Source organism: Leucopleurus acutus (assembly GCF_964270905.1).
Source record: "Leucopleurus acutus genome assembly, chromosome: 15".
Classification (NCBI taxonomy): Eukaryota; Metazoa; Chordata; class Mammalia; order Artiodactyla; family Delphinidae; genus Leucopleurus; species Leucopleurus acutus.
The window spans coordinates 49,690,894-49,708,085 of record NC_139157.1 but is presented as its reverse complement, the minus strand read 5'-3'; the positions used below and the strand labels follow the sequence as shown (position 1 = coordinate 49,708,085).

The 17,192-nt window shown below is 38.5% G+C and overlaps 1 protein-coding gene across 1 annotated transcript in view; it reads right to left on the bottom strand.

Annotated features, from left to right (window-relative positions):
* Positions 1 to 6,364: 6,364 nt before the first annotated feature.
* The window catches only part of PPIL6 (peptidylprolyl isomerase like 6), a gene marked incomplete at its 3' end in the record, with an annotated part of 32,217 nt that continues 21,389 nt past the window's right edge, over positions 6,365 to 17,192 (bottom strand). Inside the window, exons 7-8 of the mRNA XM_082856031.1 lie at positions 9,883 to 10,018; positions 6,365 to 6,476 (exon numbers count right to left, since the gene is read on the bottom strand). Coding sequence (XP_082712157.1) covers positions 6,365 to 6,476; positions 9,883 to 10,018 — 248 coding nt within the window. The remainder of the gene's footprint in view (positions 6,477 to 9,882; positions 10,019 to 17,192) is intronic.

The following is a 17,192-nucleotide window of genomic DNA, read 5'->3' as shown; positions in this document are numbered from 1 at the left end:
AATCAGTGGGATGCTTCTGTACCCTCATGACTATGAATATTTGTTCCATCAACTACACTAGTTGGAGATTTGCTTGGATGTAAACAAGAAACTCGGTTTTTGACTGATCCAACCTATGGCCAGAAGCGTGAGAGTACAGACAAGTAAGTAAGTGAGGTCTCATTATCAGCCTTCAAAGAAAGGTATTTCTTTCCTCAGGATATTTCTCACACGGTATTTATTTAGCACATAACCATCTGACACCAGACCAAATGAAGGCACGAGTCAACTTTTTTTTTTAATATTTATTCATTTGGTTGCGCCGCATCTTAGTGGTGGCTCGCAGGCTCCTTAGTTGTGGCATGCATACTCTTAGTTGTGGCATGCATGTGGGATCTAGTTCCCTGACCAGGGATTGAACCCCGGCCCCCTGCATTTGGAGCACAGAGTCTTAACTACTGCACCACCAGGGAAGTCCCTCATTGTAGTTTTGACTTGCATTTCTCTAATAATTAGCCATATTGAGCATCTTTTCATGTGCCTGTTGGCCATCTGTATGTCTTTTTTGGATAAATGTCTTGTTTAGATCTTCTGCCCATTTTTTGATACAGTTGTTTGGTTTTTTTGTTACTAAGTTCCATGAGCTGTTTATATATTTTGGAAATTAAGCCCTTGTCGGTTGCATCCTTTGCAAATATTTTCTCCCAGTCCGCAGGTTGTTTTTTCGTTTTGTTTATGGCTTCCTTTGCTGTGCAAAAGCTTTTACATTTGATTAGGTCCAATTTGCTTACTTTTGTCTTTATTTATTTTGCCTTGGGAGACTGACCTATGAAAACGTTGCTACAATTTATGTCAGAAAATGTTCTGCCTATGTTCTCTTCTAGGAGTTTTATGTTGTCATGTCATATTTAAGTTAAGCCATTTTCATTTTATTTTTGTGTATGATGTAAGGGAGTGTTCTAACTTCATTGATTTACATGCGTATAATACAGTTGTAACATGTATTAAACCTTGTGTAATATTTAAATAACTTTCAACAAAACTAGAGAAGGATTGTAATAAGTAAAATATTAACAGTGAGCTAAAACTGTGTATTCGTATTCTTACTGTTCACACTGTGATTAGGATTGGTGATAAAATACTAGATGCTCTCCACTTGGACTATGGTATTTCCTTGATAATTGTTCCAGGGTTTCATAGGGGAGCATTACACTTTAAAGCAGGTGTTCTCAACCTTGGCTGAAAATAGGAACCACCCAGACGTTTTGAAAAATACTGATGCCTGGGTACTGATTTAATTCATCTGGAATAAAGTCTGGGCTTCAGGAGTTGTAAAAACTCCCCAGGTGTTTCTTGTCTGCAGCTTAGGTTGCAAACCACTACTTTACCCTTGCTTCTCAAAGCCTGGTTCATGAACCAATACCATTCATACCACTTGAAAACTTGTTAGAAATGCAGGTCAGGCCTCACCTCAGACCTCCTGAATCACAATCTGCATTTTAACGAGATCCATATGTGCACCTATTAAAGTCTGAGAAGACTGTTCTCCTAAGTGGCCGCAATTCTTAGTGGTGAATCCTCTACAAAATTACATCAAGCAAGACATGTTGTGAAGTTTTTGTTTCTTTATTTGGGTTTTTGCTTGTTTTACAAAGGTATGTAAGGTTATGGTACAAGCAACACAAAACTACTGGATATGCAGGAGTCTGGGAGCCCAGCCTAGGTTCCCTTTAGGCTGGCACTTGAGACACATTTATTTTTATTTCTATACTGCTTTAAATCCTGGGCAGGCTAGAGCTTTTCCCATTATATCTCTTAGTCCTTTAGGAAACAGAACGAAGACTTGTTAATAACTCATTCCTTAGGAACAACCCCCCGAGTTCAAAGTAAACTACACCCAGGCAGCTTTCTGATACCAGCATTACCCACTACTTCCCCCTGTGCGCAGGCATCCTTTGTGCTCCTCCCAATCCTGTCTTGGAGTGCTGCTTTTCAGTCGGAACACACCCTGATGGATATTCTCCTTATTAAAATGTTCAACTGATTCTGTACTGAATGGTAAAGATCACTGCCCGAGCAGCCCAAGCAAGGGTCCCGGTCACTCTCCTGAAACCCCAGACTGCCCTGTTGCCTCTCTAGAAGCGGAGGGCTCACTTCCAGCCCAGCCAAGAGCTCTAGGACCCTGCACCAGGCCTCTAGTTGCTATCCCTTCTGATTGATCAGTGTTTGCATACCTCCCTGCTGCTTTGATGAAATCAGTTTCTTGTCTCATCATTTTTTCTCATTCTTTTCTGTTGTCACACTTTAGTGTTTAATAACTTTTTTATTTGTTCTGCATACCTGTATGCCACAAGTCTCTCATGTATCTATGACTTTAATATATCCCAGTGGTTCTTAATGTGTGGTCTCCAGGCCAGCAGATCATCATCACCTGGTACATGTTAAAAATGCAAATTCTCCAACCCACTCCAGATCCACTGAATGGGAAACTGGTGTGAGGCCCAGGAATCTGTGTTTTAATAGGCTCAAGCATTTCTGATGCTCACTGAAGTAGAAGAACCTATGATTCACCATGTTTTCAAAGCCCCCTATCAAGTGTCAAACTTTGTAATTTGTGTTTTATGTGTTACTACTGAGTTTGTTACGTTTTGTATGATGTATAAAATTTATTGGAGATATGGACCAACTAGATTTGCAAGTTTAAGTTGCGATTCCATTTTGGGAAGGGTAGTGGATGGTATAAGCAATATAGTAGTTTAAAAAATGAGTTTCCATGAGGGAAAGAGTATCACTAGGTTGATAGAGATTAATTTTAATTTTGAGGATATACCTTTGAATTAATTCAGTCAATTGGAAATTAGTATGTTAGTGAGAATAGCTAACACTGAGCATAACAGGGACTTGCTGTTTCTTGAAATGATGATGATGTTCTTTCTATCAGTGGCAGTTTCTCTGTTTTTTGTGGGTTGACATTCCAGATGGGAAGATAATTTTTATCAAATTTCTGCTATGTGTCAAGGATCATTAGTGGTGTCTTCACAAATTATCTCAATCCTCAAACCACTATGAGATAGATGTACCCCGATTTTACTAGTGAAATTGAAGCCCAAAAGTAGATAATAGTATTGATTTTATAAATTTACTCAGGGAACCACTGAAGTTTTAGAGCCTGAAGGGAGCTAACAACTTCTTTACTCCTATTTGTTCTTTTTACAAATGAAGAAAATGCAAGGTTAAGTGATTTGGGCACCATTTTGCTAGCTAGCTGGGACTAAAACAAACACACCTGATTTTAAATATGTATAAAATGTAAATAGTATGGAATCCTGAGGTTGCCAGCCTATTCGTTCATTAACAAATAGGTGGCATTGTTTGGAGTTGGGGAAAACATATTCTTTAGATAGAATTTAAAATATTTATCTCCAATCTCCCAAAATAAACAAAATGAAATGATACCACACTCTGCTTATTCACATGGCTTGGCGTAAGACAGAGCATATGTACTTGACTTGGCCATATCAGCATTTAGGGCTAGGTCACATAGCTAACATTTTGTACAAAGCATCAGAATGCCTTTACTCTCATATTTGTAGACTTGGACAAATTTAGAATTCCTTCTGTTTAATCAAATCGGAATCTTTCATTTTGGTTAAATCAAAGTCTTATATTTGGAGTTAATTGGGATAAGCTTCTGAGTCCTCTGTAACAATCAGTTTCTCCAAACGATATAGTTAAACATAAATCATTCTAAGACAGTATATTCTAAGACAGAAGTATCAGTGCATGTACCTTTAAATGATGGCAGTAAGAACCACTGCATATACAATCTGTGACTAAAGTTTCTACACAGCCAAAAAGTGGGAAGTGAGAGCAAACAAAGTGACCATGAACTTGCCATCCTTTAGGTGGTTAGCAGAGTTCTACCTTTACATTGCAGCCAAACTGAAAAATAAGGGGAGCTGGCATCAGTTTCTTACACCCATGCAAATATCCCAGTTCTTTCACAATATCAGAAAGATGCTTAATGCCCTAATATGCAGGTTCATTGCCAGTAAGAATTGATCTGCTGCTTGTTATTACAGGACTAATGCCTGTAATGTTTTAACCAGGACCTTTGCAACGTGTCAGTTTCTTTCATCGCATGCTTCAGGAGTTGCTGAGAGCCTCTGCGGCAAGCCCAGCGCCCCTTTGTTTGAGGTGTCGCCAGTGTGACTGGAGGAACCCCTCCAAAGGCCCAGGGAGTGGATCTGGAGGCTTCATACAAACAGCTTGAATTCTCAGGTTGGCCAAAACTCCTAAGAGTAGAAGAAGAGGAGATACCTCCTCTTCAGTGTTTCCCAAATCTGGCTGTTAATCAGTCATTGAGGAGTTTTTTAAAAATACAAGTTCCTAGACAACACTCTGAAGGTCATATACCAGGATTTTATTAATCATATGTGTATCGGGCACTTGGTCGTATTCCAGATCCTGTCTACAAATTCCTGATCCCCTGAACCCTCACAGCAGCTCTGTGTGGTAGGTACTACTGTGTTGAGATGAGGCAATAGAGGCACAGTGAAGTTCTTACCTGAGTTCATGCAGCAAGGGAAGGGCAGAGCCAGGATTCAAACTCAGGCTGTCTGGCTCTAGAACACACATTCTTAACATTCTGCTGCCCCTGGGTCACTTGAGAACGTGACACAGGCGGTATGCTTCCTCACCATCCACCTCAGAGCTTAGGATAGAACCATATGGCAATAGCAATGAAGCTGTTATTAGAAAGAGAAAGAGAGGGAGGGAGGGAGGGAGAGAGAGAGAGACAGGAAAAGAGAGAGAGAGGGCAGAGAGAGAAAGAGAGAGGGAAGGAGAGAGAAAGAAAGGAAGGAAGGGAGGAAGATAGAGGTATATATAGATGCCCGATGGGAGCAAGGGAGTAGGTTAACTATAAAGGGCTAGCCAGAGGGAGGCTTTTGTGGTGCTGAAAAAGTTCTGTGTCTTTATTGTGGTGCCACTCACACAGATCTACAATATACAGGATAAAATGACAACTCTGCCATTGTCAGTTGCCTGGTTTTGATGTTATACTGTAGTGTAAGATAGGACCCCTGGGGAAACGGTGATCTGTACACAGGGCTGCTCTGTTCTATTTTTGCAATTACTTGTGAACCTATAATCATTTCAAAATTAAAAGTTTTTAAAAATCCTTTGCCTCCCTTTGGCAAGCCCCAGGTCAATTAGGGGGCTGTCTCCTTAAGATCAGCTCAAAGAGAGATTGTGCTTGGAAGACAAACCTTCACTTAAGGGCAAGAGAAGTGCAGTGGGTCTGGGCAGAGCAGCAGTTCGACAGCAGTGGTGGCGGCAGCTGAGCGCAGTCACCACTAACAGAGGCAAGCACCTCACTGACTGCAAAAAGGGGGCTGAAACATGTTGCTTATGTCTTGCAGTGATTCGCAAGTGACCAGTGCCCAGGTGGCTTAAATAAGAACCTCTGGGGAGAGAGCTAAGCAAATGCGCAGAATCCCTGTCCCACATCTAGAGACTCTGCAGGTCAAGGACAGGGTCCTGTAGTCTTTGTTGAAAAGCTTCCCTAGGTGACGTGGGTTTGAGAATCTCAGCTTAAGGAGCAGCTGATAAAGCTGGATCCCAGTAACATCTCAGGAGTCCACCACCACAGGGACTATAACGCAAGCCCTTGGTTTTCATATGGTTGGTATGGCTCAGAGACAAGCATTCTATTCATAAAACCATCTAAAGTGTATATCCTTTTCTGAATGTTATGTATAAACAACGAAATATTACAATGGATTTTTTTCTGTTGCCTCTCTGCTATTTGGTTATTTACCAATTTTCTTATGGCAGAAATATAATTACAGACACCAACATAATTCGGTTATAGGTACAAATGTTTTAGGATTCAAAGGCCATTAGGTACTGCTGCTAAATTAAGAATGGTTTTGACTACAAGTAACAATAATTGACCAACAAACAGGGATCTCTTTGTCTCAGATAGCAAGAAATCTAGACATAGGGAGTTGCTGGTATTGGTCCCGCAGCTCAAGAATTGGGGCTGACACCTCTGTTGTTCTCTTGGCCTTTCCTTCATGGCTCCAGCCTCTCTGCATTCAAGACTGGATAGAGGGGAAGGGGCAGGACCACTGGCATTCTGCTGCTGTCTCACTGGCCAGAACAGTATCCCATGGCTACTCCTAGCTGCAAAGGAGGCTAGAAAATTGTGTATTTTGCTTTAGGCAAGAAAGGAAAATGGGGAGGGATTGGGTGTTGGGAGAGCTAACCTACAGCATCCGCCACAGCTTTCAAATCAAATTTTAACAAACATTTTAATTAAATGTAGAAACAGCTGATCAGATATACAATAATAAATCATCAGAAAATACTGATATGAAGGTTAGGCATAAAACTCTCCACTGTCAATAATTACACATTGTTGTATTGGTCTTTCGTTCTCTGTTGGAACCAATTCTAGTTGATGAAGAACATCTGTTCCTTCAATCAATTGCCTATATAGGAGAAAAAAATGGAAAATTCAGTCAGTCATAAATTTTCACATTTAGCTTCCATTCCTAAATTGAGTCCTATCTAGCTTAGCTAAGGCTGTTTCCTACAAATTAAATTAACATCAGTCATAAATATCTTAAATAGCTCTAGATATGTCCACTTTGCCATGCTCCTCCACACCTGCTCCGGGACCCTTCCAGTCTGTTATCCTCACTGCCATCAGAGCGATCTTTTCAAAATGTTAATGTGGTCTCTCCTCCCCCACTTAAAACACTTCAATAATTTCCCATCATCCTTATGATAAAGACCAAAGGCCTCTCCCATGGCCGGCCTCCCCACTCCCCTTGAGGGTGCCTTGCAGCATGCTCCCTTGCTCTGTCGGTTCCAGCCAGACTGGCTCTCAGCACTTCAGCCACCGCCCCATGTGCCCTTCCTGCCACAGCTGTCTCCTTTGCTCTTGCCTCCCTCTGTCCCCTGGCCTGGTCACCGCCTGGCCTTCCTTCAGATCTTAGCCATCACTACCTTGGGGGATGTTTCCCAGACACCGCCCCTCTCCCCGCCCCGCTTATGTCAAGTTCCCCCTCTCCCTTATAGGAGTGATCAGGGATAAATTCGACATTTATTTCTATGCTTCTTGGATTAATTTCTGATTCTCCCCTGAGGGCAGAGACCTTTCCCATAACCTCACCACCAACATCTAACTAGTCATAAAGTCTTTTTGAATCTAATTTCCAAATATCTGTTGAATTTTTCCATTTATCCCCTGCTCATCTGTACTGCCAGTGCCTTAGACTAGGACTTCCAGCCAATTAATTCCTCACTTCTGCTAAAAAGAGATTTTTTTCAGAACAAGAACCTGGTCATGTTGCTCCCAATTTAAAATTCTCCATGGCTTCCCAGCCCCTTCAGGTGGGGGCCGGTGCTCAGCAGCATGGCACCCACAGCCCTTTGAGAGCCAGGACTTGGCTGTCTCATCTTCTCCAGCCTCTACTCTCTCCATTTCCCCCTGGGCTCTAAGCTCTAGCCAAACTAGATGACTGGTAGTTAGGATACTCCTTAGGGCCTCTCTACAGAGGTTCTTCACTCTTTCTAAAATTTATTTTACTCACTTTGCTTTCCAGCCTTCTCTATCTGGCTAACTTCTACATGACTTTCAGTACCCATTTCACCTTCTCATGAAGCTTCCCGTGACTCCTCCCCACTTTAGGGGTCCCTTATAATGAAATTAATTCCTCCCCAGCACTATCCCCAACGTATACCCCTTTGACCTATGTATGTGTGAATGGAGATCTTACAGGCTTGTATTTTGATATTCTTTCCCTGTGAAACCATAGGGCAGGGCCATCAACAAGACTGTGGGTTGATGCAATCTCCCCTAAAGGGCATTCCCAGTGTCATCCATCTGAAGACAAGGCAAGTTCATGTACCAGAAACTAGGGCTTGGAAGGAGGGTCTGTCTCAAATAGGAAAGGAAATTTCTGTATCTCTCTGGACCTTGGTAACCATGTCTGGGCTTCTGGAAGCTCAAATAAACCTGCGGGTGCTCTGTGATGATAGGGAAGAGAAAGCATCTTCCACTAGAGGCAGTTCTACAGCAGGGAAGGAGGGTAGTTATATTTTGAAGAAGTTAGTTATATTTTGTCAGATTATCTAGTTGCCTATTATGGTATTACTTTTCTGCTTCTCCCCTAGCGTTCTGTCAGGTCTTATTTAAATATTTCAGCCCAGACTCAGCTGTTACTTGGAGGCTTAAGGGAAAAAAATTGAGATTATACTTAGGCTAGAGCAATAAAAGCAGTGCAGCGCCTCCCTGAGGCCAGTGTGTTGGTGATAACGAATTAGTGCAAGAGATTCCCCTAAAGATGAATCACATGGAAAAAGGCAATCGCCAAAAGGAGACCAAGCACTCCTCCTCTCCACTACCATCCTGTAGGATCTGCACTGGCTTTTACTAAGGAGCTGGAGGGTACTTATTGCCTTGCCCTCTCTCCTGTATTCCCAGTGCTCTCTTTACAGGGCTTGCATGTTCATGTCTCACTGTCACAGGTGTTGGGTTTTCCAACACACTATATAGGCTCCCCGAAGGGCGGAAGTTGTGCCACATCACTCTTGCCCCAGGACTGAGCACCGGGACTAGCACTTGTTAGGTGCCTAACAGAATGCTGGTTGAATGAATGGGTCAGAAGGCCAGCAGCAGTGAAGGCTGAAAAAAGATGTGGGGCCAGAGGGTGGAGGACCTGGAATGCCGCTCTGAACTCTAGGCTCTATGCATCTGGGGGTGGAGGTGGTGAAGGAGTCACTAAATTTTTTAAAGTAGTCATGTTTGCATTTGAGAAAGGTACCTTTTGGAAGGATATAAAGGATCACCTAAGCATATGGTTGAGGGCAAGGTACTACCAGCAAGATGACGGGAAGATATTTAAAAGATCTAAGAAATTGTAAGAATTATTTGGATTTAAAAAATAATTGAAGAATGCATTTTCAAAATCAGAATATAGTTTATTAAGACCAGGGAAAATGGAGGAAAATGCATTATTTTAGCTTATGTAGCTGTTAAAATCATCTCTTTAAAGAAATCTCCTTTGGATGAAAATATACTTTCTGCTTTTTTCAACCTGGAAATATCACCTGCATTACACTGAAGGAATAATTGTGCTTAAATTTTTTTTTAAATTGTGCTTAAAATTAACATTGGCCTGGAATTTTTTCTGAGGATGAAGAGTCAGTAATTATCCCTGTGGAGTAGCTGGAATAATCTAATATTCAGAAAAGTTCTGACACCTTATACATCATTTCAGGAAAGACAAAGTAAACTTCAATTTATATTCATTTCAGTAATCAAACAGATATGAAACACGGGAGTGATGAAAAGTATAGTCACCATCCATATTAGGTCCACATGCCTGTAAGCATCTTGCTAATAATATTCTAGTAATTATTACCTGAGATATTTCCATATTTTAAATTGCTCGGTAAAAATAAAGTTACTTGTAGCTTGGATGATTTTATCTCTTCACAGTGTTCATGGACAATTACATAAATGGCTTCACCTCACTTCTGCATCTAAATATATCTACATTATTAAGAACTATGGTGTTATTCGTAGTTAAAAGAATTGACAATATCCTTGAGGCTGAAGATCCATAGAAGGGTGGATGATGGATGGATGGATGGATGCACAGGACATCATAATGGCTGTGCCTAAATGATTTCCATGCTTATTACAGATAGCAAGCTGCTTATGAAATACTTATTTCTGGACATGTTTGTCTACAGTATTTGTATTACTTTGGCTTTTAAATTCTATTTTTAGTTACCCGTAGACCATGTACAATACTTACCCACATCTTTTTGAACCACATTTTTACATATATGAATATTATATAGACGAACTTACAATGCACATACCCAAAAGCCACATATTTTCTATCTAGATAAGGAGTTGCTTGTAGTGTGATGTAGAATTGTGACCCATTGCTGTGATGGCCTTTGTTGACCATTCCAAGAACTCCCCTTTTATTATGAGGAATTGAGAAGTTTTCATCTAGAAAAGACAATATGCAGTAGGTCACTAAAATATTTCTATTTTCTTGATTGATACTAATACATAAAGCACAAACAATGCTTGGTAACAAGGGTTCTCAATCATATTTAGCAATATATTCCAAATTGTAAATATTCTATTTGTTTCATATTACTTTCACTCAAGTGGGCTGTTAAAAAAGAGAAGCTGGAAAGTCTTAGACCTATTTGAGCATTTACCTTTAGTTTATCATTAATATAGCTAAAAACAAGTGTGCTAAGAAAATAGATAATGTAAAAGGAAGAACTTGAAATTAATAATACAAAAGGAAGCACATACCTTTTTTTAGGAATAAACGTCAGCAAACATTCTTGTATTGTTTTGGCAGTAATATTTTATTCAAACTATCAATGTGATATTAAAAATGACTCCTTGCAAACAAACAAACAAACAAAAAAATGACTCCTTGGAGAAACCTTTCACAGACAGACCCTTCCCCTCACAGCATCTTCTGCAGACCTCTATTATAGTCTTTAAAACACTTTATGTAATTGTTTACAGGCTGTTTCATGTTTGTGAAGGCAGGGGCTTTATCTCATCATCGCTTTACCCCCAGGGCCCCCTAGCACATTACTTGGCACATGTGTGGCCTTAAATATTGATGATGAAAATAAGTTAATTTATGCTTATTTTTAGTAGTCTTTAAACAAATTTTAATTTCAAACCTTATATGGGTTGACCAAGATTTTGTGGAAAGTGATTTTTTTAGTGTAAGATTAATAAGTAAAAAAATTATACGGTGATTATTGGGCCACCATTTTCAGGAAGAACCATTTCCAGCATGAAATAAGATTTGCCTCCAAACTCAAAAACACAGAAGGAAGTAATAGAAGAGAAATTCAGTAAAAGTTTTCATTCAATAACTTTATCAAATTCTGGGAATAATTGAGAGATATGAATATTAACTGTCAAGATTTTCTTAAACTGCAATAGCTGACTATTCTTATTTTAAGTTTCAAAGCTAAGACAACAAAGCAATTAAGCCATATCTATGGTGGTTACTTTTAGCTTGTTAAACTGCACACTGAATGAAGACCTCTGAAATCTTATGAAATGAAAATAAAGTATTTTTGTGCAAATATATCTTTATAATTACATTGATACTCCATATTCATTTCAGTGGAATAGAGAATAGCCCATTAATTTCATAGAAAATCACATGGCATAGAAATCTGCCCAAGCAGAGATTCAGAGAGTTTTAACAAAATGGTATTTGTCATTGCTCTTAGATATTATGATCAATTTTTCTTAAATTCTGAAAGTAACTGGAAAGAAAATTTATAGAGTTATAACATTTTTACGAAAAATTCTGTGATTATGGGAGAACTTTTAAAGCATTAAGGGTTTAACTTTGTTTGAAATAGAAATCAGAATTCACCTGCTGAAGAAAATCAGTTTCTGAATTTATTTAATATAAAACTCATTCTGATGTTTATAATAAAAGCAACTACTGCTTTCTCAAGTTTGGGGAAACTGCCTCTATTCTCTCTGGTAAGGGAATAAGCAGACAATTTGGGACATTTCTATATAATTTTCTGAAGACAATAATGTCAAGTAGAAATGGGACTTGAATCGTGCAACATCAATTTTTTAAACCTACTGCCCTAATTTTACCAGCATATTTAAATAATAATAGCTATTCACTAATTACTTATTGTTATATAAAAGTAAATTGGGTATGCTACCTAGCATTCTTAAACTGCTTTAATGAAATATTTTATTTTTTATATTTTTAATTGAAGTATAGTTAACTTACAGTATTATATTAGTTTCAGGTGTACAGCATAGTGATTCAGTATTTTTACAGATTATATTCCATTAAAAGTTATTACAAGATAATGGCTATAATTCCTGTGCTATATAAGATATCCTTGTTGTTCTTCTGTTTTATACATAGGGGTATGTATCTCTTAAATCTCAAATCTCTACCTTGCCCTTCCCCCCTTCCCTCTCCCCTCTGGTAACCACTAGTTTGTTTTCTATATCTGTGAGTCTGTCTCTGTTTTGTTATATATTCATTTGTATTATTTTTTAGATTCTACATATAAGTGATAACATACAGTATTTATATTTCTTTGACTTATTTCACTAAGCATAATATTCTTTCACTCCATTCACATTGCTACAAATGGCAGTATTTCATTCTTCTTTATGGCCGAGTAATATCCGATTGTGTATATATATATATATGTGTGTGTGTGTGTGTGTGTGTGTGTGTGTATATATATGTATGTATGTGTATATATATATATATATATATATATATATACCACATCTTCTTTATCCATTTATCTGTTGCTGGACACTTAGGGTGCTTCCATAGCTTGGCTACTGTAAGTAGTGCTGCTTTGAACATTGGGGTGCATGTATCTTTTCAAATTAGTGTTCTTGTGTTTTCTGGATGTATACCAGGAGTGGAATTGCTGGATCATATTTTAGTTCTATTTTTAGTTTTTTGAGGAACCTCCATACTGTTTTCCATAGTGGCTACACCAACTGCATTCCCACCGGTTCTTTTTCTCCACATCCTCTCCAACATTTGACATTTGTAGACTTTTTGATGATGGCCATTCTGACTGGTGTGAAGTGATACCTCAGTGTAGTTTTGATTTGCATTTCTCTAATAATTAGTGATGTTGAGCATCTTTTCACCTGCCTCTTGGCCATCTGTATGTCTTCTTTGGAAAAATGTCTATTCCGGTCTTCTACCCATTTGATAGGGTTGTTTTCTTTTCTTTTTTTCATATGGAGTTGTATGAGCTGTTTACATGTTTTGGAGATATTAACCCCCATCGGTCATATCATTTGCAAATATCTTATCCCATTCAGTAGGTTGTCTCTTTATTTTGCAGATGTCTTCCTTAGCTGTGCAAAAGCTTTTAAGTTTAATTAGGCTATTTGTTTATTTTTGCTTTAATTTCTTTTGCCTTAAGAAACAAAGATGCAAAGCAATCTACAGATTTAATGCACTCCTTATCAAAATACCCATGACATTTTTCACAGAACTAGAACAAATAATCCTAAAATTCATATGGAACCACAAAATACCCCAAATTGCCAAAGCAACCTTGGAAAAAAAAGAACAAAGCTGGAGGTACCACCCTCCCAGACTTCAAAATATACTACAAAACCACAGTAATCAAAACAGCATGGCACTGGCACAAAGATGGACACATAGATCAATGGATCAGAATAAAGAGCCCAGAAATAAATCCATGCACCCATGGTCAATTAATCTATGACAAAGGAGTCAAGAATATACAATGGAGAGGAGAAGAGGAGACAGTCTCTTCAATAAGCTGGGAAAACTGGACAGCTACATGTAAAACAATGAGATTAGAACATGCCCTCACACTATATACAAAAATAAACTCAAAATAGATTAAAGACCTAAATGTAAAACCTGAAACCATAAAACTCCTAGATGAGAACATAGGCAGAACACTCTTTGACACTGAAATATTTATTTTAAAACATGTTGATTGTGTACATGATGTTAGGAATAAAGAGCCAAGTGTTTATCAGTACTTGAATGGATAGATTATTTGGGTATATTCATAATATTAAACAGTAGTGAAAATGAGAGAATTCCAGCTATAAACGACATGGATGAATCTCATAGGCAGTGATGAACGAAAGAAACAAGACACAAAGAATGCCTGCCATATGAGTCCATTTATATAAAGTCCAAAAATAGTCAATAACTCTGTTATTTAGGGATCCATACACAAGTGTTTAACAAGAAAAGCAAGGAAAAAGTCAGGTTAGTGGTTACCTCTAATAGGGAGATGGAGTTATTATTGAGGATGGACAAATGGGGTGCTTCTGGCATGCTGGCAGTTTTTCTTTCTTGACAAAGATGGTAATGTGGGGGGTTGCTTTATAATTTTTAAGTTTTTTTAAAATATTTTTATTTATGTATTTACTTGGCTGCGCCTGGTCTCAGTTGCAGCATGTGAACTCTTAGTTGCAGCATGTGGGATCTAGTTCCCTGACCAGGGATCAAACCCAAGCCCCTTGCATTGGGAGTGCGGAGTCTTAGCCACTGGACCACCAGGGAAGTCCCTATAATTATTTTTAAATTGTACATATGCAGTTTCTCTATATAAGATAAATCTCACAATTAAAAACAATGAATAGCCCTTAAATGGCTACCCAGACCACATTATCTTCAGTTCTTATTTCTACTAAAAAATACTTTTGCATAACTTAGTTGCATTATTGAATATTGACAGTGCATCAGGCTCATTTAAAGACAAGGAGGGACTTCCCTGGTGGCACAGTGGTTAAGAATCCGCCTGCCAATTCAGGGGACACCATTTCGAGCCCTGGTCCAGAAAGATCCCACATGCCACGGAGCAGCTAAGCCCGTGGGCCATAACTACTGAGCCTGGACTCTGGAGCCCGTGAGCCACAGCTACTGAAGCCCATGCTCCTAGAGCCTGTGTTCCGCCTGTTCGCGCCTGTACTTTATCTGTTTAAATGTCTGTCTGTACAAAAACACTAAAATCCTGGAGTGTGGAAACTTAGTCACATTATCTTTGTTTTCTAAGGTCCTAGTACCATGTCAGCACCTAACTAAGAGTTTAAAGTTCTATGAATAAATAAATGAGTGGTGTCACTTGAATGATTTCATTTGATAAAGCTGTCTCCACATGAATTTAGAAGGAAAACTAGCTTTTACTTTTCCCTTTTCCTTTGGCCATTGATTATTTTTTAAACCTTTTCATTGTATTAAAATATAGACACAAAAAGCCATGGAACACTATAGTTAGAATTATTGTTAAAGTTATTATAAGGCAAATACCCTTTTAACCACCATTCAGACCAAGAAAAAGAACTTTGCCAGCCTTCCCTCCACAGGTTCTACCTCTATCCCTTTCTTTTTTTACACTTTATCTGTTAATGAACCTAAGCTATTTCACCTCTAGAATTTCTCCCAGGCCAGAGTTTGCCGATTGCACACACGGTGCAGTTCAACAGGTTTCTCTGTTCCCTGTCCTGTGGGTTCTGTGCTAATACTTGTGTTGAAGATGCAGATTGTTTCACCTTGATTGATATGTTAGGGAGGGAATGACTTGAGCATGATGAATCTCACCCCTGCTTTAATGCACTTCCCTCTAGGAGAACCACCAGGCGAATGTAGGAAACCGCCTCTGCTGAACTGAGCTAGCTACCCAGGAACACACACACCTCAGACGTGACCAGCCACATCCATAACCACGTATGAGCTGCGTCCACCCACATCTGGAGTTACAGCTTCCCTCTGGCTGCAGATAATGCTCCTTCCGCCACCTCAAGATCACTCACAAGCTGCAGCTCTTCCCATGCCACCTCCACAGATGTCAAGGAGTTTTCAGGGTAAAGTGCCTTATTTATTATGGTTCTGATGTATTTCTTGACCACATAATATATATAAAACTGTGTTACTGTTTTTATTAGGTTATTAACTTATTTATTAATGTGTCACCGAGGATGTTTTTTTACCTCAGTTTTGCCATAAGTCCTGTGGTTTTCATTTCATGATTTTACATAGCACAGATTTTTAAGAACACATTATAGCAGAAATGATTGCATTTCTCGCAAATTGGAAGCTAGGTCCAATAGCTTCATCAGACTCCTGTTCTATCCCTTTGGTAGTGTGTCCTCTCAACAGAAGGCTCATACTGTCTGATTGTCTCTGTGTTTGTGAAGTTAGCAGACGCTGATGCAGCCAATGCCTACATCCATTATTTCCCTGGAGGCAGCGAAATGGTGACATTCTAATTTTATTTTTCCTTTTCATTCTTAATCGGAATACTTTTGTAACACGATGTCTCCCCTTATCTACAGTTTGGTATAGTTCCTATAGGAAAGGCAAGATAAATGCTTGATTCTTTACCTATATTTATCAGTTTTCAAGATAATGAATTCATTTCCTATCATTCCCCCAGAGGTAAGCAAGTAGGTTTTACTTTATAATATCATTATGAACTCATGGATTTAAAACATTTGTTGGGTTTCAATTAACTGTAATTACTATTCAAATTATTTCATCTTCGGCCAGTGAGAGACTCTTCAAATTGGCTCCTGAGCCCTTTGCCATGACCCCAGTAAATCTTTAATAGCACTCCTGGCTATCTGATGCCATGATAGCATGACTGAGGTTCCAGGCTCATTTCAAAATTTCCTGTCTCAGAACTGGAATCTGCCATTTGTCGCAGAGGCCCTGGTTTCTTTAATCAAGAAATGACATTTCAAAACAAGAATCTAAATTCCAGGAGTCTCTGTCGTTACTCGGCTGGTCATTGTTTGCAGAGGAATTCCATGGGCAGAACTATAGATACAGGTATAGATTAGATATAGATATAGATACAGATATGATACTTCTTGAGTTTAAAGTGATATTTCTAATTCAAATTCAGGACTATGGAATATTTTACTTATTAACCTCTGTCGTATTTCATCTGTATCTCCTTTCTTCCACATTGAAGATTCCAGTTCTCAAGGACACAGGAAATGATGAAATTAGAAATTCCCGTAATTACTTACTTGTTTTTTCCTACATTATATATATAACAATCTCAAAATAATATTAATAATACCATCACCAGTAAAATTTACTGAAAATAGTTTAAAATTCTGCATATATTCTCCCCATTTCTTTCATTTAAAATAAATTGTTAGACTAAGCATATTGTCATTGTATACCATACTCTCACCCTTTTAATCCTCATTAAATTTTAGCTTTATAAGTAACTATATGATTAATGCTCACCACCAGTTCTTCTTTCAGGGTCCCTCTTGTAATTTGGCTGAATGAAACGCATGCTACAGTCACTGATTCCTCAGGAAGGACTCATGACAACACTATTCCCTAAAGTTTTACATGTTGATAACTCTGTGTGCCCTTTATAATTCAAATTCAGTTTGACTGGATACAAAGTCCCCAGTTTACTTTTCATTTCCTTGAGCATCCTAAATATATTACTGTATCTTCTTCTGGCATAAGAGTATGATGATAATGTACTTTTCTTCCCCTTATAAATCACTTGCTGTGACTCACTACCTGCCCAAAGAATTTTCTTCTTTTTCTTTAATATCTAATAACGTTAGTAAAATATGTCTGGTGTTGGTTGTTCTGGTTCAGTATTGT